Source organism: Phoca vitulina, unplaced genomic scaffold, assembly GCF_004348235.1.
Source record: "Phoca vitulina isolate PV1807 unplaced genomic scaffold, GSC_HSeal_1.0 scaffold17, whole genome shotgun sequence".
Classification (NCBI taxonomy): domain Eukaryota; kingdom Metazoa; phylum Chordata; class Mammalia; order Carnivora; family Phocidae; genus Phoca; species Phoca vitulina.
The window spans coordinates 10867345-10891489 of NW_022589720.1; the positions used below are offsets into that span (position 1 = coordinate 10867345).

At 39.5% G+C, this 24145-nt stretch overlaps 1 protein-coding gene across 1 annotated transcript in view; it reads right to left on the reverse strand.

Annotated features, from left to right (window-relative positions):
- DNAH5 (dynein axonemal heavy chain 5) overlaps positions 1 to 24145 on the reverse strand; it is a gene marked incomplete at its 5' end in the record, with an annotated part of 208233 nt that overhangs the window by 47523 nt on the left and 136565 nt on the right. Inside the window, 8 exons of the mRNA XM_032415335.1 lie at positions 47 to 363; positions 917 to 1052; positions 4841 to 4978; positions 8345 to 8524; positions 13566 to 13769; positions 17922 to 18098; positions 18345 to 18459; positions 19618 to 19849. Coding sequence (XP_032271226.1) covers positions 47 to 363; positions 917 to 1052; positions 4841 to 4978; positions 8345 to 8524; positions 13566 to 13769; positions 17922 to 18098; positions 18345 to 18459; positions 19618 to 19849 — 1499 coding nt within the window. The remainder of the gene's footprint in view (positions 1 to 46; positions 364 to 916; positions 1053 to 4840; positions 4979 to 8344; positions 8525 to 13565; positions 13770 to 17921; positions 18099 to 18344; positions 18460 to 19617; positions 19850 to 24145) is intronic.

Consider the following 24145-nt stretch of genomic DNA (forward strand, 5'->3'; position numbering starts at 1 on the left):
GCAATAAAACTTCACAGTAACATAAATATACTCAAACACAAATTACCTGGAGTTCATTCTGGCTTTCTTTATTTTTAATCCAGATCTTCCCTTGAGTTTGTGGATCAATTAACAAAGGATAGCGAGATGCCTTTGTGACAATAATTCCATTCTGAATAGATAGGTCATCATTTGGCAGACCTTGGAGGTTCCATTCACTAATAGTGGGAGCATCAATCAACATCTCATTGAGATTTAGACTGTCTCCAAATGGGATTTCCCGGGCTTTCATTTCCTTCTGCCAGTCATACAGCAGCAGATTGCGAAACTCTTGGTTAAATGGACCAGAATAAGATAGAAAAGCTGTAGCCAACAATACATCCCCTAAAACAGAAAACAAAACACCACTGAAATACTTTATAATCAGCCTTGTAATCGTGCAGAATACTAAACATTTTTTAAAGGCAACCACTCTTAAACTAACTTCCAGAAACCAAACTGTAACCACATTGCTGTGTCTTGGTGAATAAGCAGTAGATCATTGTTAAACAGGGTCCAAATGGTCCACCAAGTAATACCTGTTAGTCATCAACTAGGTTATTTTGACGCTTGTTGGATGTGAGAGTATGATTTTGGAGCTTAAGAGATACAAAACCTGAGAAGACAGAGCCTCCATTCCAAGTGACCTGGATCAATACAACCATTAGCTCATAGGGGAATTCAAAGTGACCTGATAAGAGGTTTGAAGGTCATGAATACATCGAATAACGGCTGAATAGATGCCAGACCAATATTCATCCTTCTGAAATATCTGGACACACACACACACAGGAATTTGAAGTACTAGAGGGTTGGTTTGTATTCTGATAAAAGTTTCAGTTTGCTAACTCCCTAATGGAGTCAACACATAATCTGATTAATACAGGAATTTACATACCTACAAGTCTTTTTGTTTGTGCAGCAAACTCTTTACTTTGTTCTGTCCATCTTTCTTTTTCTCCCACCAAGCCACTGATCAGAGTGGAGGCAGTCTGCATCTTTCGTCTGCAGCGCTCCGCATCTTCAAGCAAGGTCTAAAAAAAGGCCAGAATCAGAAGAAAACTTTTGTTCAGAAAAATACAGCCTCTGGCTCAAGAATATAATTTTAAACCATTATATATTATCTGCCCTTCTAAGACCTGTGAGCCACTTATCCCATAGGAAGCATAAGATTCAATTCCTGTGTGCCTGTGTTAGCCAAAGCCCAGCTCTTAAACCTTCACGTGGGGTCCTGAGCCCATGGGTAAGAGTCTCCCCAGGTGTTAATAACTAAGAGATAATAGAAATTTGCTTCATTCATGACTTCCCTATGAAGAAAAATAGAGATAAAATACAAGCCTACTTACTAATATATAGCACAAAAAAGGTAAAACAATACATATCCCTACTTGAAAATCAGGAATATTTTTCCTGTTAAAGTTCTAGCATCATTACTGCTTGATCTAAGTGCACATCTTCTTTAACTTGAGGTGAAACTTTAGATTATCTTCAGATTGTGCTGTTCTTTTTTTTTTTAAAGATTTTATTTATTTATTTGAGACAGAGAGAATGAGAGAGAGAGAGCACATGAAAGGGGAGAGGGTCAGAGGGAGAAGCAGGCTCCTTGCTGAGCAGGGAGCCCGATGTGGGACTCAATCCAGGGACTCCAGGATCATGAACTGAGCCGAAGGCAGTCGCTTAACCAACTGAGCCACCCAGGCGCCCCCAGATTGTGCTGTTCTGAGGCTCACTCACACTTCCCAGTGACACCTGACTCAGCAGGTCCCTCTCTGGTGCTCTGGGTATCACTAAAAGACCTTGAACCAGACTTCCACACGCTGTTGCCACTCAACGCTCCATTCTTAAAAACAGATGGTCCTCTTTCTCCTTAAGGCAACTGCCAATTCTACTTGTAAAAACATATGTGTATGAAATAATAGTGGGGACGGATAAAGATTTAGCTACAAGACCAGTCATTGGAAGTTCACTTATAACATGTGTATGTTACACATAATATATAATTGTTATATATGCTAAATGTCTAATAATAGAGAAATATTTAAATGAATTATGGTATACCCGTGAATAAGACTACTCTGAAGCCATTAAAAATTATCTTATAAAAATTTTTATAACCAAGAAAATATTCATGATATATTACTAAGTTAAAAATTCAATTTATAAACAGTATGTATTGAATTATGTTATATATTCAAATGTTATATTTTACATATATTTTTTAAATATATGTAAATCAAGGAATATGTTCAGATAGGAAATGAAAAAGAGCAAATATTTTTAGTGTTCATTTCCAGGATTCTCTATGTGTATCTTCCATAAGGAGCATGAGTTGCTTTTGTAATAATAACATAATACAGTGTTTTTCAAAAGCAAGATCTTTATTCTAGTTTGTTCTCTGGGACTCTATTCTACTCTGTTTTCCTTTCCCCGCAGAGTTAATGTAGGAAACCTAAAAGCCCAGCTGAGGTGTACCACATCTATATTGCCCATATTTATTTGTTTGTTTGTTTCTCCCCAAGAAGAAAGATGCCAACTGGGAAGTGTGATCCTACAAATCATTTATGTCTGCCTACCTCTGAAACAAACTTTTCATGTAAAAGATATTTTTAAGATTAAGTTGTCTTCCCAAAATTCCCCATCCCCACTCCCAATTGGCCAAATAAGGAAATGGCCAGGGCCCCCCCTCTGGCTTTTTTTTCCTGGGAGCCCATGCTCCTTTAGGGGATGGAAATAGCGAGAAGGGGAGAGGAGCAGACGTTGGAGAGTACAGGAGCCAGAAGCAGCTCTTCCCTCTGAGCCTAGCTAGGGCAGTGAGCGGACTTCCCTGGGTTCCTCGGGCAGGGCCCCGGCCCACCCTCTGTGGGTGCTCCCAGAGGGTAACTAGCCATCCAGAAGGCCTAGGGAAGTGGGTCCCACAAAGGCACTGCTCTGTGCAGAAAGGAGCAGGGCACACTCTCCTTCAGCAGACAACACAGACCTGGGGCAAGAGGTTATGGGTCCGACCGTGATGAACTGTGGATTCAAGGTCCTGCCCCTCCCCACCTTCCATAAGTCCATAAGCCCCCGGGACTCGCACGGAGCTCATGGAGGGGGAAGGAGCCACAAGATGACTAAAGGTCAGGTTCACTCCAGCATGTGGGAGGCAGGTGGACTCACAGCCAGATTTTGTGTTTTTTAATTTAAAAAACTTGATATTTGTTGAAACAAGTTTTAAAGTCAGCACCATACATTTATAGTAGCACTTCTTGTATGGTCCCCATAAGCAGGAGATCTCAAAACCAAAAATCATACTGAATGAACTAATTCAAAAATGTTACAACTGAAACATAACAACATGGGGCCTAAAATATTTCTAGTATATTCAGCAGCGCCTCCAAATAGAAGTGAGTGTCCACCGTGTAACTAATGATCACACCTTCCCCACAGTTTCTAAAGTAGACTCTTTAGAATTGCAATGCTAATTTTCTCTTTATATGATGATAAGTGAATCCCAAAGAGCATAATTAACAAACCCAAATAGGTGTTGTACAATTACTTCTCTAAAATTTCTAAAAGGCTCTCCTTTTGCTTTCAGGAGTGGAAGTATCACACATTCTGCACATAGTAAAACTGAAGTGTTCATCTAAGTTCCCTTGTTGGGACTCCCATAAGAGACGGGACTATCAGAGCAGGAATCTCAATCCTGACCATTGAAGACTGAGAACAGGCAGGAGGAAACTCCGTAAAACCATCAAGGGAAGAACAGAGTGAATCTGTCTCTTATTTACCAAACACAGGATTTACCAGAGGCAGATACAGACTTTGTGGGGCCAGAAGCTTACATAATCTGTGGGGTGGGGTCCACTTCAAGAAAATCATTAGAGATTCACAAATACAAAACACCCAAGTGAACATGTATTTAGATTGAGAGGGGGAAAAAAACACTACAAAGTCTTGGTGTCTTAGAAACTCAGGTACCTTTCCTCTGAAATTTCTAGGTATTTTATCTGAACGCTTATATGCAAATACTTGCCAATCATAACCTGGTCTCCCTCCCCCTAAAACACCCTACAACCCCCAGGAATCCCAGCACCTAGGAGCCTGTGCGCATGAGAAGTTCTGAAACTTAAGCTACATTAGGTGTGTGTTAAAGCTGCCCGAATTTCCAGAAGGAAAGAAGCCCCCGTGGAGCTGGAATTAGTATAAATAAGATAAAGAACTTACTGCCCAGTGGATCAGAAACGTATGAACCCAGATTCTGAAAGGTTCTATAGCTGCTAGCTTGCAGACTAGGTTGAGAAGACCATAGATGGTCATTGTCATCAGATGCAACCACATGGCCAGACACACTGGTCCAGCAGAGAGGCCTGAAGTGGACACCAGAAGGCCAAGGTCTAGTTCAGACTTTCCAGCCCTATGACCAGGAGCCGTCCTCTGACCTCAGCTCCCTTCTCCAAAATGACAACAAAAAATATCCACCTTGCTTACCTTGCAAGATTATTTCAAAGATTAAAATGAGATAAAGTGGGAAGACGTGATTTGAAAAACATAACAGAAAGTGTTCCACAGGGGCTGTTTTCATCACCATCCATCAGGAGACTCAGGATGTTTACGTTCCAGACCTGACTTCTATCTTGGCTGACCATCCTGACCTCTCACCAACGTCCCTGGTGTTAGAAACAAACTCCAGGGCTTAGTGAGGGATGATGTGTGGTTTATGTACTATATATACATTAAATCCATCCCTGCTGGGAACCATACCCTTGGAGAGAGAAAGGAGCAAAGGAAGGGTTTACAATAGCCATGTCGGTGTATGACGGGCCTTCCCATGCCGAGGAGTTACCTGCTTTTCGGTCATGGCCTGTTCATACTCAGCCTGCACCATGTCGAGCTCTGCTTGCTTGTCATCCAGCTCAGCCTGGGCCTTCTGCAGATCCTGCATGGCCAGGACGTAACGATTCTCCTGCACCACCAAGTTGGCCTACAAAGGACATACCTGGGGCAGATGATGAAGGACGCACAGCCAACCAACCAGCCAGCCTCTCATCTGAGATCTCAGCAATGCTCATACCTGTTCTCTGCTCTACCCCTAGAGTCTTTTCAAGTTGCATTAAGTCAGGACCAAATCTTAGTGTGGACTTGATATAAATGTTTATAAGCAGAAAATTATAATTCATTCGAAGTCAGCACGTTTTTTCCCATAAGTGCCAGATAATAAAGAGTTTAGATGTTTTGGGCCAAGGGGCAAAATCAAGGCTACTGTTCTGCACTTATTTAAAAACCATTTTAAAAATGTAAAAACTCTTCTTATTTCACAAGCTGTACACATAGAGGTTGTGAGCTAGATTTGGCCTGTGGGCTGGAGTTTGCCGGTCCTTAGATCAGAGCATTGCAGTATTAAATGCATAGGTACATTACAGAACACTGTAATATTATTGTAGAAGAAGAAAAAACTGAATATTGAGAACCTTCTGCCTGGTAAGACTCATCACTATTGATAAGGATGTTAAAACAAGATAAAAAATGGAACCTAATTATTCACTGAATAAATAGAGATTTTGTGAGTCGTGGTGATCTTGATGTTGTTCTTGTAGTCTTCATATATTGTTTTCCTCCCACAAAAGAAGTGATACCTTGAGCTGTGACTAATTAAAAATATTGTTTTTAAGGAAGCTACTAAATTTGACTCAAAAGACATATTCAAAAGCAATATTAGCAAAAGACGAGATGTAGAAAACAGTCCATGCTTACAGGAATTTAGATGCTTTAAACAATTTTTTGGAATCAAGTTTTTCAAGTCTCTAAAATGTTAAAATTGACTTTAATGGGGATAATTCACTATTAGGGCCACATTCTCTCTGGAGTTTTTCAGAAGAAAAGATTATCTTGAAAAAATTTTTCTGAAATAAATTATTTTCCTGTCTGACAACCTCAGGCTCTCAAATTTTGGCAGAATAATTCTTTAAGGGAAAGCCAAAGTTCCATAAGTTACTAGGACCAATGACAGGCAAAAGTGTGGCTTAACAGCTACACTTTAAAAAGGATCTAACTCTTGGGACATTATCTTCTCAGGTCTGCTGTAAACTGCACCTGTCGCTGTGGCTTAAACATAAAAGAAAAACAAGGTAACAATGCCCAACAACTCACTACAGCAACACACTAATGTCAAAGCCCCAGAGATTTTGGGTATTTTTTAGAATTTTACTCAGAAAAAATAAATTGAAAACATTTTTAATGAAGCACTTGAAAGTTGCCAACCAAAAGGCACAGAATCCTTCAAGTCCAGCGGCTCACCTCGGGAGCTGTGGGACTCCATGCAGACCACTTACACTCTGGAAGTTTCAGTTTATCCATGAAGATGTTGAAAATCTACCTCCTAGGATGTGTGTGTGCGAGAGGATTAAATAAGATAACATACGTAAACACGGCTGGTGCCTGGCATACAACAAGAATTCAATAAATAATAGATGTTGTTGTCCGAGTTTAGTATTTAAGACTCTACTGTTATAAACGTTCTGTTTATGTGGACTGATATTTACTGGTTTTCATGGTTTTCAATGAGAAATCGCATTATAATTAACATGAATGGAGTCTAAATTGGCATTAGTTGGTATTTAAGTTTATTCACTACTAGACATCACTTGGCCCCTTGAGAGGGATTGCCAGACGAAGAAGAGCCCCTCAGGGTCCTCATCACTGCTTAGTGTTGAGGAGGTTCCAGCTGGAGTGTAAAGAGTGTCCTTAATCTGTCCTCACTCAGAGGCAGGAGCTTGCCAGGGAAGCCCCCCCAGGAACGCGTGAAATTATAGGCCTCAGTCAGTGATGCTTCACACATGAGCAGAGTTGCCCAGTGATAACCTGCACTCCCGCCATCGTTGCCTTCTCCTTAAGCAGTGACTGTGTAGGCTCTCTCTAACGGCACTTATTTTCATGACAGAACATTCAGAAGGCCCTGACACAGCCCTGACGCACGTCAGGCTCCCAGGAGCTGGGTGTTCATCAGACCTTAGGAGGCCACTTCCAAGACTGACTTCTCAGAAAGAAAAGCAGAGGTTCTAGGCACAAGTAAAACATTCCCCCTTCTGACGGAGTTCCCTTCACTTCCTACCACAGCATCTAGATTGTCATAAGACTAGGTGGAGGCTAAAATGTCCTGGAACAGGGCAAGGGATTTCCTTGTTCTCATGTAAGCCTTGTTCAGAATGGCCATTAGTTGGTACTGATTGCAGCTCATTTTATTTAAAATAATTACAACAAAATAAAAGCAACATGAATTCAACTGCCATTCCCTTAAAAACACTGTATGCTTACTCACTGGAAAAATCTGCAAAGGATGCCCTGTATTTTTCATTTGATAAGGTGGGTATAATTCAGCCAATATCAGAATGCCCATTTTGGAGCTATGCTGGAAGTCTTCAATGGTCCCAAAATTCATAACATCGACAGCATGGCATCAATCATTTGCTCTAAAATTCCCTAAACCAAATGAGTCTTTGTTCTTTCAAGTTGCTTTAAGACCCCAAGGGGCTTCAGCCACTGAATAAATGACCCTGGTATGGTAACAGTTAGAAAATAAAATGGGACTTGCAACTTGATCCCTATCTTCTTTCCACTCTCGATTATTTTTATCATGATTATTAAGTTCCTCGGGTAGTTTATAAGCATAAGTGGATTTCATTTGATGGTTGAGAGAGATCAGACTCATACAAAAGCAAAATAATCAACCAGGCCACACATGCGATTTTTGAGACATCGGTATTCCATTTTCAAAGCATGTATTTGCCTCCCCATCTGCTGAAGACTGTCACTGATGGGGATGTGTATGTGCATCTGAAGCCTAGAAAAGCAATTAATCAAAGGGAAACAGGCATACTCTCCAATTACATTAAAGAACAGATGACATTCAGTTTCTTTCCTGAGGGACAAAGGAGAAGAGCGGGAGTACGACGTCATACCTTACAACCAAGACCAGCCACCAACTGTGTACTTATCCTGCCTCAGACATAAGATTCCTAGGCAGGAGATCTTGGACATTATCAGGGGATTCTATGCTATAGTTTTCTGTGTTTCTTTGATGCTGTGGAGGAAAAATACCCAACAGCCCACAGTGGACTTGGCATGCTTGCAGAGAGTTCATGCTTAAAGGCTTGCACAACTCTGACTGGAGTGGTTATTACAGAGAAGAGAAACATCCTGTGCTCGGCCTTTCTGTTGCTTGCTCTCCCCATGGACTTGAATACAACCACACCAGAGGCCAAAGGTTCCTGTGCTATCTGAAAAGACAAGGCCAGGTGACCTCAAGGGCTCTTACAGGCACATATCATGTGGTTTTACCTAGGAGGCTCACCTTCAGAGGCAACACTTCTCTGTTGATAGAAAAGAAGGAAGCCATGGCTTTGGTCCAGGAACAAAGGCCAGCTACATTCCCACATACACGTTTAGCAGTTTCAATGTTGTAGTCTGTCATTTCAAAGTAAGGATTCAAAAATTCTATCACTTCTTCATTGATTGTGTCTTTTGGGAATTGCTATGAAAGAAAAAGAGTAAAATGAAGTCAAAATACTTCTTTCCATGAAGTCATACATCATGCTTACAATGCCACTGGTATTATTGAACAACCAAGAATGGATGAATGACATCACACTTTGTTGATATCTCAGGATATTGGGCCAAAGTCCTGAAAGCAAAAACAGAGTAAGCAGTGACAGCAAAGAAGTCAGAGCATACTTTAGCTTCTGTGAACAAGAGATACCAACCCTCAATAAATGTTCTGGGATCCAGGGAAAGAGTAAATTATTTAGGTGATGAATACTAATATGGTTACTAAAATTTCCAAAGTGGTAACATTCTCATGTCATTAATCCTAAATAGGTGAATTGTAAGCCCATAAAATCAATAATGGAAAACAAATACACTCAGGTATACTCAGCCTAAGGACAAAATCTATTTAGCATTTAGCAGCAACTAAATGCTTCGTACATTCAAAGAGAGGTTCTATTAAATTCATCTGAAATTCAAAGTTAACAACCTGGACATTAGGTCTTGAGGGCAATGAATTAATTTTTAATCATAAAATTATCCAGAATGTGAGAGAACTGTTATCTTCTGAAGGGATATAAAATTGAAAAAGTGGATTATGAATGCTCTCTTACGTCAAGAGAAGACTGGCCAACCAACGAACCTGGACCTTCCTCAAGAGGTGTTTGATCCTCTCAAAGATGATTAGATCTTCTCCAAGTAGAAAGGAATGCAGTGCCTACATAACAGCTTTCACAGAACATACATGAGATAGGATGGAACCCACACTCTCATTTAGACATCTTCCACCACAAGTTTCTTTTATGACCTTTGAGAAACAGTGAAGCCAGAAGAAAAGCCAGAAGAATATTTGGGAGCCATGGAAGGGCAGTGGTGACAAAAGGCAAGTGGCAAGGGAGCTTCCAAGAGCAGGGGCCCTGCCACCAGTCACATAGGACAGGAACCTTGAGTCACCCACCAGGATGCTCTGTGAGGTCCAATTCCTCTGTCACACTTTGCTGTTAAAACTGCTTAAGTCTCCTCCATCGCCACACGCACCCATCAGAGTTAACCTCCCCTCCACTCAAGCAGCCTGTTATTCCTTCTTGGTGGCACTGACGTCAGAGAGTCCCATATTTTAATTTTAATTATCTGGGGCAGGTCTGCACGGCCCCCGGTTTCATAAGCTGCCCACTGCTGCAGCTGCTGTAAGGTGGCTCACAAGATGCTCCAGCCACCTGGCAACGTGGCATTGAAAACGGAGCGATAGGCAGTGCTAAGGTCATTGCTTGGGACATAGACGTGACTTGGGTATTCCCAGGTAGTTGTGTCAAGATCCAAATATGAAAGATAAAACAATAAAACTTCTAGAAGAAAATACAGAAGCATTTATTCTGCCTTAGAGGCAGAGGAGCAAAGATTTCCCAAACAGAACCCAGAAAGCACGATTAAGGAAAACAGTGATAAATTGGACTACATTAAACTTAAGAATGTCTGTGGATCAAAGGACAGATTTAATGGAATGAACAACTAAGGCAGAAAGTGGAAGAAGATATTTGCAAATTACTCATGTTTTATAGAAAGAAATTCTACCCATTAATAAAAAACTTTAATGGACAAGAGCCCTAAACAGGCATTTAACAAAAGAATTCCCAAGAGGCTCATAAACTGATGAAAGATTCTCAGCATCATTATTTACCAGGGAAATGCAAACTAAACCCACAATAATAAGACACCACTATAAACCCATCAGAATAGAGAAAACCAGAAAATAGTTAAGATGTAGAACAACTTAGAATGGCTAAAATGAATAACTCAGGAAACAACAGATGTTGGTGAGGATGCGGAGAAAGGGGAAACCCTCTTACACTGTTGGTGGGAATGCAAACTGGCGCAGCCACTCTGGAAAACAGTATGGAGGTTCCTCAAGATGTTAAGAATAGAGCTACCCTAGGGGCACCTGGGTGGCTCAGTCGTTAAGCGTCTGCCTTCGGCTCAGGTCATGATCTCAGAGTCCTAGGATCAAGCCCCGCATCGGGCTCCCCGCTTGGAGGGAAGCCTGCTTCTCCCTCTCCCACTCCCCCTGCTTGTGTTCCCTCTCTCGCTGTGTCTCTCTCTGTCAAATAAATAAATAAAATCTTTAAAAAAAAAAAAAAAAAAGAATAGAGCTACCCTATGACCCAGCAATTTCACTACTAGGTATTTATCCAAAGGATACAAAAATAGTGATTCGAAGGGGCACCTGCATCCCAATGTTTATAGCAGCAATGTCCATCTTTCCAATATGGAAAGAGCCCAGATGTCCATCAACAGATGAATGGATAAAGAAAATGTGGTACATATACACAATGGCATACTACTCAGCCATCAGAAAGAATGAAATCTTGCCATTTGCAATGACGTGGATGGAACTAGAGGGTATTATGCTAAGCGAAATAAGTCAATCAGAGAAAGACAAATACCATATGATTTCACTCATATGTGGAATTTAAGAACAAAACACATGAACATAAGGGAAGGGAAGGAAAAATAAAGTAAGATGAAAACACAGAGGGAGGCAAACCATAAGAGACTCCTAACTCTAGGAAACAAACTGACGGTTGCTGGAGGGGAGTGGGTGGGGGGATGAGGTAATTGGGGGATGGGCATTAAGGAGGGCACGTGATGTGATGAGCACTGGGTGTTATATGCAACTGATGAATCATTAACTTCTACCCCTGAAATTAATAATACACTATATTTTAACTAAATTGAATTTAAATAAAAATTTTTTTAAAAAGATGTAGAACAACTTATATACTGCTGGCAGATACGTAAACTGATACAGCTATTTTTTTTGAAAACTCTTTGGCGCTACCTATGAAGGGCTTTAAGTGTATACGGATGGTAGCTACACCTGCGGTGAGCACAGCACAATATACAGAGTTGTCCAATCACTATGTTGCACACCTGAAATTAATGTAACGTGTGTCAACTATACTTCAATCAAAAATACAAACAAACAAACAAACAAACTTACATCTATTAAGAAAATGTATAACCTAAGACCCAGAAATTCCATTCCTGAGTACAGAGCCAATTGAAATGCAAATACACCCACCAAATTACCTATAGACCAATATTCATAGTAGTTTTAGCTTTATTTATAATAGCCAAAAACTAGTAACAACCCAAAAATCCACCAACAGTACAATGGACAAATAAATTGAAACATATGATAGCATTTCACACTGTGCTGGTTCATACACGCTCATGAGGAACCATTGCTAAATTTGCAGGAATTTTGCAAACTTCTTATTAAATAGAACCATTATTAATAATTAAATTATATAAACTTACAATTTAAATTTCATTTAAAATAAAAATAACGCATAGGAAAAGTAATCACTTTATATTATTTTACTACATTTTACTACCTATGTTTTGAGGTCGTTTATATCTATTGTACCCACGTGCGGGTACATTCCTACTATTCTACCAGGCACCTCTCCCCAGCTCTATATTCAACAAGATCATTTTGGTAGCTTGAAATTGGCCATTGTGGGGATATTTACACCATGGAAATTGGCAAACACTACAAATTAGACTTTTTGTTCTTTTTTTTTTCTTTTTTCTCCCCTGAGAACCAGTTGTTTTAAATATTTACCACATACGACCACTTCACATACTGAACAGCTATACAGCAATGAAAAAAGAATGAAATACTACCCTTGCAAAATAAGAATGAACCTCAAAGCCTTGTTGAATAAAAGAGACCAAAACAAAAGAAGTCACATGACATGATTTCATATCTATAAATTTCAAAATGAACAAAATTAATTATCAGGATAAAGATCAGAATAATGGTTATCTTAGAGGAAGTTACTGACTGGTTTGGGATACCAGAGAGATATCCGGGGTCTAGAAATACAAATCTTGATTTCTGTGTTTATTAACAGGTATATACTTATGTAAATATTCATTAATCTGTGCACTTAAAATTTGTAGATTTTATCATATGTAAGTTCTACAACAAATTACTCAAAAAATTACTATCGAGACTTGTAAAATATAAATATACATATATTTGTATTCATAGCATACAATATATGCACATATGTATTGCTTTCTTAATATAATTTTTTAAATTTTTATTTAAACTTGCCACTGATGATGCCTTAAAAGCCTAAAATCTGTCAGGAAAGGCTCTAATGCTTGTTTTTAAAGCTCTAATGTCTTGTTTTTGAAAGAGAAAATTCTATTCTGAAAAAATACTTAAATATGTGTTCAATATATGTATGTAGAATATTATCAAGGCTTGAAAAAGAAGGAAATCCTGCCATTTGTGGAGGACATTATGCAAAATGAAATAATCCAGACACAGAAAGGCAAATCCTGCATGTCTCACTTATATATAGAATCTAAAATAGTCAAACTCCTAGAAGCAGAGAGCAGAATGGTGGTTGCCAGGGATAAGGGGAAGGGAAATGGGAAGATGTTGGTCAAGGGGTACAAAGTATCAAGTTGCAAGAAGAATAAGTCCTAAGACCTCGTGCACAGCAATATGAATACAGTTAACAACATTGTATACTCCAAATTTTCTAAGTGTTCTCACCACAAAATAAAATGGCAACCGTGAAGTCATGGATACTTTAGCTTGACTGGGGCAATGATTTCACAGTGTATACATATCTCTAAATATCAAGTTGTACACCTTAATATAGAGAAGTTTTTTTGAGAGAGAGAGAGCACATGAGTGAGCGGGGTGGGGAGAGAGGGGCAGAGAGAGAGGAGGGAGAGAGGGGGGGAGCCTCCCAAGCAGGCTCCACAACCCTGAGATCATGACTTGAGCCGAAATCAAGAGTCGGACACTTAACCAACTGAGTCACCCAGGCAACCCAATATAGAGAATTTTTATATGTCATTATACCTCAATAAAGATGGCAAAAAATTGGGTAAGTAAAAATATGTATGCACAGCAAATTCTTTTCTGAAACTTATTCTACTAAAAGACTCAGACACTCTAATGAAGTCTGAGTCCCCTTTCAGCCCATCGTTCCTGAGCTACCAACCTGTAAGTTCTGTAAGAAGTTTCCTGCAGTCATGAGTTTTAAAGATTCTTGCCAGGACGGAATTGTACAGCTTTTTTCCAGGTCAATTTTCACTGCATTGACTTTCCTTTGAAACAGAAGCAGCACACAATCCATGATCCTCATGATGAGGTGAGGGGGTCGGCCCAACGTGCGCACAGTGGCGATGTCCGAAGGCTTGATGGTCTGCAGGACGAGAGGAGGTCATCATCCAATCTCAGATAAGAAAGTGTGGACCAACCTTTAGTCTCTAAATGCTATTTTGACAGAGGAAAGCAAGCATTTTTGAGTTAGATGCAGAGTCATGAGGTTTAGATGCATGGTTAATCGCCAAGAAATGCATGTCCCCAAAAGTTCAAACTTTTACAATTCAAACTGACAACAAGAGGAGACACAGTGAGGGAAATGTTGGTGAGCAGCTAAGGAGCTGTGACTTCTCTAAAATTGTACAGACCACTTTGTGTCAGAAAAAAAAAAAAAAAAGAGTGTAATCTGAAAGAAAGAGAATACTCAGCACTTGAACGAGCTACGAGGAATTCTCAACCAGGAAAACTCCAGTATGTGCAGTGCTTTTTACTCATTAGTTATGTAGGTCAAGAATCTGCCTCTCTCTTTAGCAACCCAGACTTGTCACAGTGGACTGACACTAGCAGGTAGCCCCAGGGCTGACAGATTGAATAATTAGAGGTTTCTGAGCTGGGAAATGACCTTTAAATGATGGAACTCAAGCAATATGAATTTCACTAACTCAGAAAAGTCCTGTCCCATTTCTAGTATGGAGATTCTGAGAGAGTAAATTATTTAATAGTCACACAGAAGGATTGGGGTTGCTAATAACTGCTCTGTCTCCTACGCTCTTTATGGAATAAGTATTAGAAAAACAGTAAATATAAGAATCTGATACAGTCCTATTTCTAGGACAAATAGTATACACTCATCCCTCCCAGATCTTATTTGCATGTGCATACTCCCCATCAAATGAAGGTGACCAATGACCTTCTAATCAAAGCTAATAATCTTTTCTCTGAGGATTAAGGGAAAAAAAAATGAAGAAGAAAACCACTGAACATGTTAATTAGAAATGTAACTATTGACTTTGAAAATGTTTGTTTCGGGAGATTAGTCTTTGTGAACACGAGACGACTGGAAGTGAAGGAGAATTTGTTTTCAAGAACTGGAAATGGCAGATAGATCTTGATATGAGATGAATGGCTAGAAAAGAAAGGAGAGAAATATATTAGCAGCCTGTGGGGAAAGTAGGGTCAAATAAACGTTGTATAAGCTGTAAGAGCTAGACGTACTTATTTTACTTTAGCTTTAAAAGGGAACATTCTCAAACAGAATTGGGCTCAATTATGTTAGGTGCCCAGGTAAAAGGAACTGGGGGAAGAGGTATATCTAAAGTTCAACCTATTTCAGCTAAGTACTGGATTCCTCTTTTACTCTGCAGGCAAAGCAATATGACTGCTACAGAATTTCCTAGATATCCTTGCAATATTATAGTTATTTAACATCTGGAGGTATTTTGTATGATTGCGTGGAGTCAGATTAGCTTTGAGATAGGAAGAGAAAAGATCTTTGCTATTATCTTATTTGTTGTACAGATTTATGTAGCCTGATGCCAAAAAGTCAGTTTGAGTGGATCTGGAACTTCTTAGAATATATTGGTAGTACCGTATTTTAAGATTTCAAAAGTTCACAAAGAAGCAATAAAATGGAGGCAGAACCAATGAAGGAAATTTTTGAAAATCTCTCCAAGACACACCATCATGTCACCCCTGTTTCCACCCATTTCAGCATTGATAATTAATTATATAATGCAGAATATCTCAGTGGTAGAGAACATGAAATTAGGAGGATAAAGGAAAATATTTTATAATATCAAAAGGATGACAAGTGGGGCGCCTGGGTGGCTCAGTCGTTAAACGTCTGCCTTCGGCTCAGGTCATGATCCCAGGATCCTGGGATCAAGCCCCACATTGGGCTCTCTGCTCTGCGGGAAGCCTGCTTCCCCCTCTCCCACTCCCCCTGCTTGTGTTCCCTCTCTTGCTGTGTCTCTCTCTGTCAAATAAATAAAATCATTAAAAAAAAAAAAAAAAAAAAAGGATGACAAGTCTTTTAAATCCTGGGAAAATGTATACCTTTAAGCATGATCTAAGATGCCATATGCCCTGTTTCTATGATGCCATTGGGTTTGGAAGTTTCTTTACACTATCAATATATTCTCTCTGTTGATCAGAGACTCTCAGTCTAAAGCCAAGATGCCCCAAAAAAGAGGGTGAGTGGGGGTCAGAATCTTGAAGAGATATCTGCACTCCCATGTTCACTGCAGCATTATTTACAACAGCCAAAATATAGAGGCAACCTAAGTATCCACCGATGGATGAGTGGATAAAGAAATGTGAGATATATATATATATGTATGGTATGCATGTGTGTGTGCATCCACACGTGTGTGTGTGTGTGTGTGTGTGTGTGTGTGTGTGTGTGTGTGTGACTGCCTGTGTACAATGGAATATTATTCAGTCTTAAAAAAAAAAAAAAGGAAACCCTGCCATTTGAGACAACAAGGATGGACCTAGGGGCCATTTTGCCAAGTAAAATAAACTAAACACAGAAAAACAAATACTGTATGATCCCATTTATATGGAATCTAAAACAGTCAAGATTCATAGAAGCAGAGAGTAGAATGGCGATTGTCAGGGCCTAGCGGGAGGAGGAAATGGGGAGCTGATGGTCAAAGGGTACAAATTCTCAGTTATGCAAAATAAATAAATTCTGGTCTATTTAATACTGTATTATATACTTCAAATTTGTCAGGAGGGTAGATTTTAGATATTACATTAAATGTTTTTAGCACATAAAACAACAACAACAATAATATTAAAGGGAGCAGGGGGAAGCTTTGGGAGGTAATGGATAGGTCAATGGATTTGAAGGTGGGGATGGTTTCACAGGTATACACTTATTCCCAAACTCTCCGAGGTGTATACATTATACATGTTCAGCTTTTTACATGTCAGTCATATGCCAATAAGTTGGTTTTAAAAAAAGGGGCAGGGGGAGATGAGGAGCCCACCAACCTGAGAGACTGAAGACCCAGCAGAGCTTCGGGGAAGAAGAAGCACAGTTTAGTCAGTGCAAGAAGGAACAGAGGAACAATAAGTAAAGACGTATCCCAGTAAGAGTAGTGTGGAAAGTTGGAGAGATCCAGGAGGAGGCAATCTCTTTGTTGTCTCAAAAGAGTAGAAATTCATATTTGCATATTGCTCAGGAAACTTAAAGACTCAACTTGGATCAGAAAGATTGAGAAGTGTTTCAGGCAGTGAGATCAGGAAGGGGTTAAAGAAAATTGCATTATCAAGGGTCGCCTGGGTGGCTCAGTCTTAAGCATCTGCCTTCGGCTCAGGTCATGATCCCAGGGTCTGACCCGCATTGGGCTCCCTGCTCAGCGGGAAGCCTGATTCTCCCTCCCCCATTCCCCCTGCTTGTTTGTCTCTCTGGCTGTGTCTCTCTCTGTCAAATAAATAAAATCTTTAAAAAAAAAAAAAAAAGAAAGAAAGAAAGAAAGAAAATTGCATTATCAAGTAATGAGGCATGCTCAGTTGAGGTTCTGGAACCTGTATTAGCTGTGGACAGATCAGCAGGGTTTCATTTCTCCAGCTGTTCCCTAGGCCAGGAATAATAAAAAACATAGGGCCGTAGAGGATTAAGAGTGAAGCAAAAGCAGTCTTAAACTGAGTCCAAAGAAATCTTACATTGGTCTTCAACACTCGACCAGCCCTTTAAGGTGTGGCCCATTGCACTAAACTCAACATATTTTCTCACAATCCAGCCTTCCATTCTTGCCACACAACTGCATTGAATAATTGTCAGAGGCCGCTCAAAACCCGCCATTCACGAGCTCCATCAGATCAGCAGTTCTGTATTTGGATAATTCATAGATAAACTCCGAGCACATTGTACCTTACAGACCTGCTCCGGTGTCCTCAATGAATGAGTAGGGAAATGTTACCTTAGAAATTTTATGTGGCGTTCCCGATGTCATGTAGGCTTGCTGGTGACAGAGTGGGAACGAGAACCCAGGACTCCTGACCATCAACATACAACACTGCCCATCATTCGTGAGGGAAGAAAATGAAATGGGAAGCAGCAAGTGCAAAATCTCTGAAGAGCTAATAACATCTCCCTGCAGAAAATATTACTTGAAATTTTTCCAGTGAGGAGCCCTTTGCTCTGAAGGAGTAGAGCATTTCCTTGCTGTTACTCATCTTTTCTTCATCCTTGTCCATCATCCTAGGCACTAAACATGACATCTGCCACATTGCACAGATTTACCTTCAGGGCTGCTTCTGCTTCTTCTAAAGCTGGTTTTGCTGCTTCCAGTTTCTCTTCGGCAATGGCTTTATCTTTAGAGATGCCGTCCACGATGGCTTGGGCTTTGTCCTTCACCTTCTGTACCTCAGCTTTGACCTTCTCGGCAGCCTGTGCCTTCATTGTCACTTCTTTTAAGACCTAATTCAACATAAAACAAAAAAACATCTCGTCAAACATATGCTGTCAAGCTGAAAATGCACATTTTCCCTTGATCTGTTGATTGTGTCCACTTCTAGGGTATTTCACAGGAAAATTAAGAGTACTGTATTCTATTGGAAATAATGTATCCTTTCATGGTTACAACGTAGTGAAGACGCATAGATCATTAACATTTATTACCAGGAATGTAAAACATAAATAGTATATGCATGAGTGCCCACACACCATGTCGGCTTTATCATTGGCCACTTGGAGCTCCTTTTCTTTCACTTCCAGTTCTTTGCTCAGGGCTGCAACAGACTCTGAGGCTTCTTTTAGCTTCTCCAATCCAGTATTCATTCTAGGATTGAACATCCAAGCAAGCCATGTTAAAATGTGTGGTATTTGGCCACATTTTCCAAGCACTGGTCCATTAATATGGATAGTAGTGGTCATATTTGAAGAATGAGTGTATGAGCAAATAGCATATCCAAGAGGGCTTGACAAAAAGAATATGCACCCAGGATTGATACCAGACTGAACACAGGTGTATGTTTTTCATAGACTGCATGTGGGAGCATGAACTCATTATAGCCCTGCATAACATGAAGAATGATGATGGGTCTAGAAGCTGTATCATGCAGAATACATGCTTAACGAAGTTTAATTAAATGACAATAGACTTCAAATGCTTGAAGCCCTAACTCAGAAGAAGAAAAATAAATAACTTCTGTTTAAAAAAAAAAAGACTAATTAAATTAAAAGAAGAAAGGTTTGGGATCAAGGAAAGAAACAAATTTGAAGTCATCAGAACAACCCTGTGAAGGGACCACTCACTGTCTGGACCTGAGATAATGAGACCTCAAAGACCAGAGCTCTCAGAATCAGTCAGTCCAATCTCCCACCCAGGGTCCCTTATGGAACAGCCCTGCTGGTTCTGGCTATATGTAGGCAGCAGATAGAAATGATCAGAAAAAAGCAGGCAGAGCAGTGAAACCTGGAACAGGTTGAAGCAGGGTATTCACCATGCAGTGAACATCAGCATCAGCCAGACTCTCCTATCCTAGACACCCAGAAAGGGTGGGAAGAGAAGGACGAGAGAGGGAGACAGGAATTATTTCTACCATTATAACATTTGGTATTATAACAAGTGGTAGGCCACATAAACACTTGGCAATATTTTATTCTACTGGGCAAGAATAAAGCTCCAACAATCATGGAATAATCCTTTGAAGAGGCTTGAGAGGGGGGTGTCTTGGCCCCAGCACTATTGGCATTTGGGGCTGGATGATTCTTTGCTGTGGAGGGCTGTCCTGTGCACTGTAGGATGTTTAGCAGCATCCCTGACCTCCCCTCATTTGACATCAGTAGCACCCCTTCCCAGCCCCTACCACCCAAGTTGTAACAAAAAAAAATGCTTCTAGTCTTGCAAAATGCTCACTAGGAAACAAATGTGCCCCCAGTCAAGAATCACCGTTTTAAAATAACCTTATATCTGAACTTCACACTTGACACTTACCTACTGGCTAGAGTTTGCACTTCCACATGTTTTTCTCTGTATGTGCACTTATAGCCCTGAATAAAGGAGAGGTAGGACTTGGGAGTCACATGAGTAGAGCGTCGGAATCTCTGGAAATAGTCAACACACTTCTCAGCCACCCCATCCTGGAAGGAGCCCATGCACTGGACCACTTCCTTCTTGGTTTCCAAACTGCAGTCAATGTCATACGAGGACAGGAAGTGTTCGGACACTAGAAAGAATAAAGATGGCAGCGTGTGAAATAGGAACGTGAATTGCCATTTTAAAAGTTAACGGGCTATTTTTGAAACATTTAGACATTTCTCGGGACTGCATAGCATTTTTATAGCCCCAGCTAGGTAGATATCTGTCGGCATTTTTGGCCCCAGGCCTACGACTTCAACAATTTTATTTTCTCTTTCATGTACAAAACTATAACAGAGCTCAAGACTCTCATCAGTCTTTATTTTCTGGTACTTATGCAAAGAAGTCTCTTCTGCCCGCTACAGGCTCTGCTCAGCAGCCAGCCTATTCTACGCTGTTCTATACGTAAGGGTCAAAGTGGTACAAATAACTCAAAATTCAGTGCCCACCTGGTACTCATATTTAACAAACCCATTTATTTTTAAGCGCAGAACCTGTCATACCCTTAATTCCCCCCAAGCTCTGACTGCATTTGGTATGTGGAATGTTTGTCACTAAGTTTTTTTATGCCTGGGCCATCTTGTTCCCAAAAGTGGCTGCTGGCCACTTGCAGTCAATTCTAATTTACAGCGTCCTTTAAAAATGTTTGGGTAAAAACCTCCTGTTGGAGACCTTCATCTTCCCAACAGCGCCAATCATGGGACCAATTCTAAGGCAGCATTTCCTATTATAGGAATAGGCCATAAAGTCAGAGCTAATCAATTACTATGTACACATCGGTGTCTGCCACCCTTTCACCCCTGTGATAGGGCCATGCAGAGAGACTAGTATGAAACTTGGTCTCAACCGTAAAGAATTTACAAAGGTTATGCATGATGCAGTTAAAAATTATTATACCATCTTTACATAGGTTGGAAAAAATTGCCTTTGGATTTGCTTGAAAAGTACTTAGAATATTGAGTAATATACATAAGGGTTGCAAATAGAAATACAGCCAATAAAAAGGGAAGGAAAGAGAAGGAATCATGTAAACAAACCTATCAGGTGAGAGTTGGCAAAGCTATAAAAAATGATTAGTAATTGATCAGTAAATTAATTTATTAAAGCAGTAATTGTGGGGCAGCATTTACATCTATGTAAATAATGGGTACCATATATCAGCTTGGTTATAAACAGTTTACCATAGACACTGGAAGGCAATAAATCAAGACTCAGAAGTCATATTTTCTCATGAGTTAAGCAACCTCTACAAAGAACATTTTAAATTCCAGGAAGTTTAAGTCTAGGCACTGGAAACATAGGAACAATCCTTGCTTATGATAAAGTTTTTGTAGATATTAAGTCCAACAGCTGCAATATTCACCATGCACCACACATGATACTAGGTGCTTTACTTGGCATTATGGTGTATCTTCGGCGAAGTTCCCACTTTCCGAAAACCCCCTTGTATTTACCATGTAATGATTTTTTTCCTTTTTATATGAACAGAAGGTATCAATAATGGTGACTTCTTTCTTTATATAGCAAGTATTCTTTTTGTCTCTCCAAAAAGTCAAAGAGAATAAAAATAGAGTGGATTCAAAGTATATTTTTCCAAAGACCCCAATCTCTGGTGCAAGAAAGGTTATGAAAAGAATCAGATCACTGTCACTTAGGGTGACCCATGACTGCTAAGACTCAAGCAAGAGGCCATGGAAAACCCTTCCAAGGTCATCATCATCCGATCACCAAAGCAGCAATGCCAGTTTAGGGGCCCACCTTCAGACTAATGCTTGAGGTTGGTGTGGGTTATATTTTGGTAATGTGTGTTCATATCACCTGATGGGGATTAGGGGAGATATGTGTGGGACAGAGAGGAGAATGCTGGGCTCCGTCACTGAATTTTGGTGTCCTTGGATTTCTACCTCATTTTGATTAAAAGAACTAAAGTCACAAAGTGAAAAAGGCACATTGGTTGCCTGTCCAGTAGCCATCCCCTCTCTTTGTTACTAAAAGAATCTCTATTTTGCTCAGGGTAACAATCTGCCCAACTAAAATCCTTTGATTCCCCCAGACTCTCTTATAAGTAGGGGTGACCCAGTTCAGGCCAATGACATGTAGACAAAAGTTCTTGGGGAAGAATGCTGTCCTGAGATAAAAGGCAAACTTCATAAGGCATCGACAAACATGATGTTTGGGGATGCAGCAGCTACCTTGTGCCTGTAAGAGTAAGAGCCACACCCTGAGGATGACAGCAAGAGAGAAGGAGTAAGATCCCCCAATGGCATCATCCTGGATTGCACAGCTCTGCATTTTCTTGGTAGCAGGAAAAAGGGGGAGGGAAAAAAAATACTTGTTTGAGCAACAACTTCTCTGGTGTTCTCTTACAGCCAAACACATCTTAACTGATACATTCAGAGGGCAAGCATGTCTAATCTTGGCAAATCCTAAATCACAAAACTGTATCAGTTAATCCTTACAACATCCCCAAGTGATGAATTTTAATATGTACCTCTTGTAGATAAGAATAATAGGGCTTGGAGAATTTACTTGCAGATAGCAGATGTGCAATTCTAACCCAAGGATGATGGACTCCAAAGTCCATGTCACCTTGATTTAGAAATTCAAAGAGAACCAAACTATGTAGTCTTTAGAATGCTAAGCAAACATGTTTAATTGCACCCAAAGTTCAGAAATATTTATTGACTACTCTGCTTCATAAACAAAAGGTGCTAATTTTTCTGGAAAACCGTGGGTACTATCGTGGTTGGTATTACTTTCTGAGGGGTCATTATGTGCACTTGCCTCATTTACGCTATATCACTAGTTGTGAGCAAATGCAGAAGCAGGGGAGGCTAATTCATAAGACCAAAATCTTATATATTATAAATCAAGTAATAATCTTCAAAGAGGGCCATTTTACTTACATAATTAAAATGGCCTACCTTGAAAAAAAAATGCCATATATATATATGCTATTGATTTTGCTTGAGACTTTATTTTCAAGTGAAGATGGCCTATTTTCATAACAATGGGCATGTTCAAAATGTAATCTAGAAGAACATTAAAAATTGTCTTTACCTTGGAGAAATCTAAATGAAGTGCATGGATTTAGCAGTGACATTAGAATCACAGAATAGCATTAAGAAATACAAGACTACCATCTTAACAATACTGGAATTAAAAGAAAAAACCTAATAAAAAATGAAATAGAAAAGGAGAATCAAAATGCCTCAGCTGATAGAAATCTCTGCCCTTCAGTCTCCAAAACAAACAAACAAAAAATTAAAACTGTAACACAACACTACAAATTGATGCCAATATCCCTAAACAAACCTCTGAAAAAGTAGAAACTGCTTTAAATCAGAAATTCAAAATTAAAAAGAAACTGACCAAATAATGTATCAAGAAGAAATGCAAAAAGAATTGATGGAACTCAGGAAATAAAAAGTAAAAGACAAACAGCTTAGAAATGAAGACTAAAATAAAGTAACCAAGGAAGGGACAAAGAAGAGAGGAAAAAAGAAAAAGAAATACAAGACAAGACCACCAGAATGAAGATAATAAGACGTTTAGAAACAATTAATTCAAAACAACTCCATATAAAGCTAAAAACAAAGGTTTGCCAAAATGGAGATTACAAAATGGTGGAAAAGACAGGATTTTACAACATTAAACAAAGCATATTTTTCTTTAAATGCTTCATCAAGAGACTTAGTCAATTTAAATTCACATATATAAAAACCTCACACTTTTTCCAAAAACACTTTAGTTATTAAAATACTATAAAATATTGTATTAACCTTCTAAGCATCTTTATTTTTTTTTTATTTATTTGTGACAGAGAGCGAGAGAGCACAAGTGAGGGGGAGTGGGGCAGGGGCAGAGGCAGAGGGAGAAGCACTCTCCTGCTTAGCAGAGAGCCCAGACACCTGGGATCGTGACCTGAGCCAAAGGCAGACTCTTAACCGACTGAGCCACCTGGGCACCCCCTGAGCATCCTTAAATTAGAAAAATACTCTATACAATAACAATAACCCAAAAAAGAAATTAAGAAAACAATCTAATTTAGAGTAGCATCAAAAAGAATAAAATATGTAGAAATAGACTCCACCAAAGGAGATGAAAGACTTGTACACTATGACTATAAAATACTAATGGAAGAAATTAAACACAAATATATGGAAAGACATCTCATATTTAGAATTATTATTTTTAAATGTCTATACTACCCAAAACAATCTACAGGTTCAATACAATCCCTATCAAAATTCCAATGGCATTTTTTTTACAGGAATATAGAAAACAATCCTAAAATTCATATGGAACAACAGAAAATCCCAAATAGCCAAAGCAATTTTGAGCAAGAACAAAGTGGGAGGCATCACACTTTCCTGACTTCAAA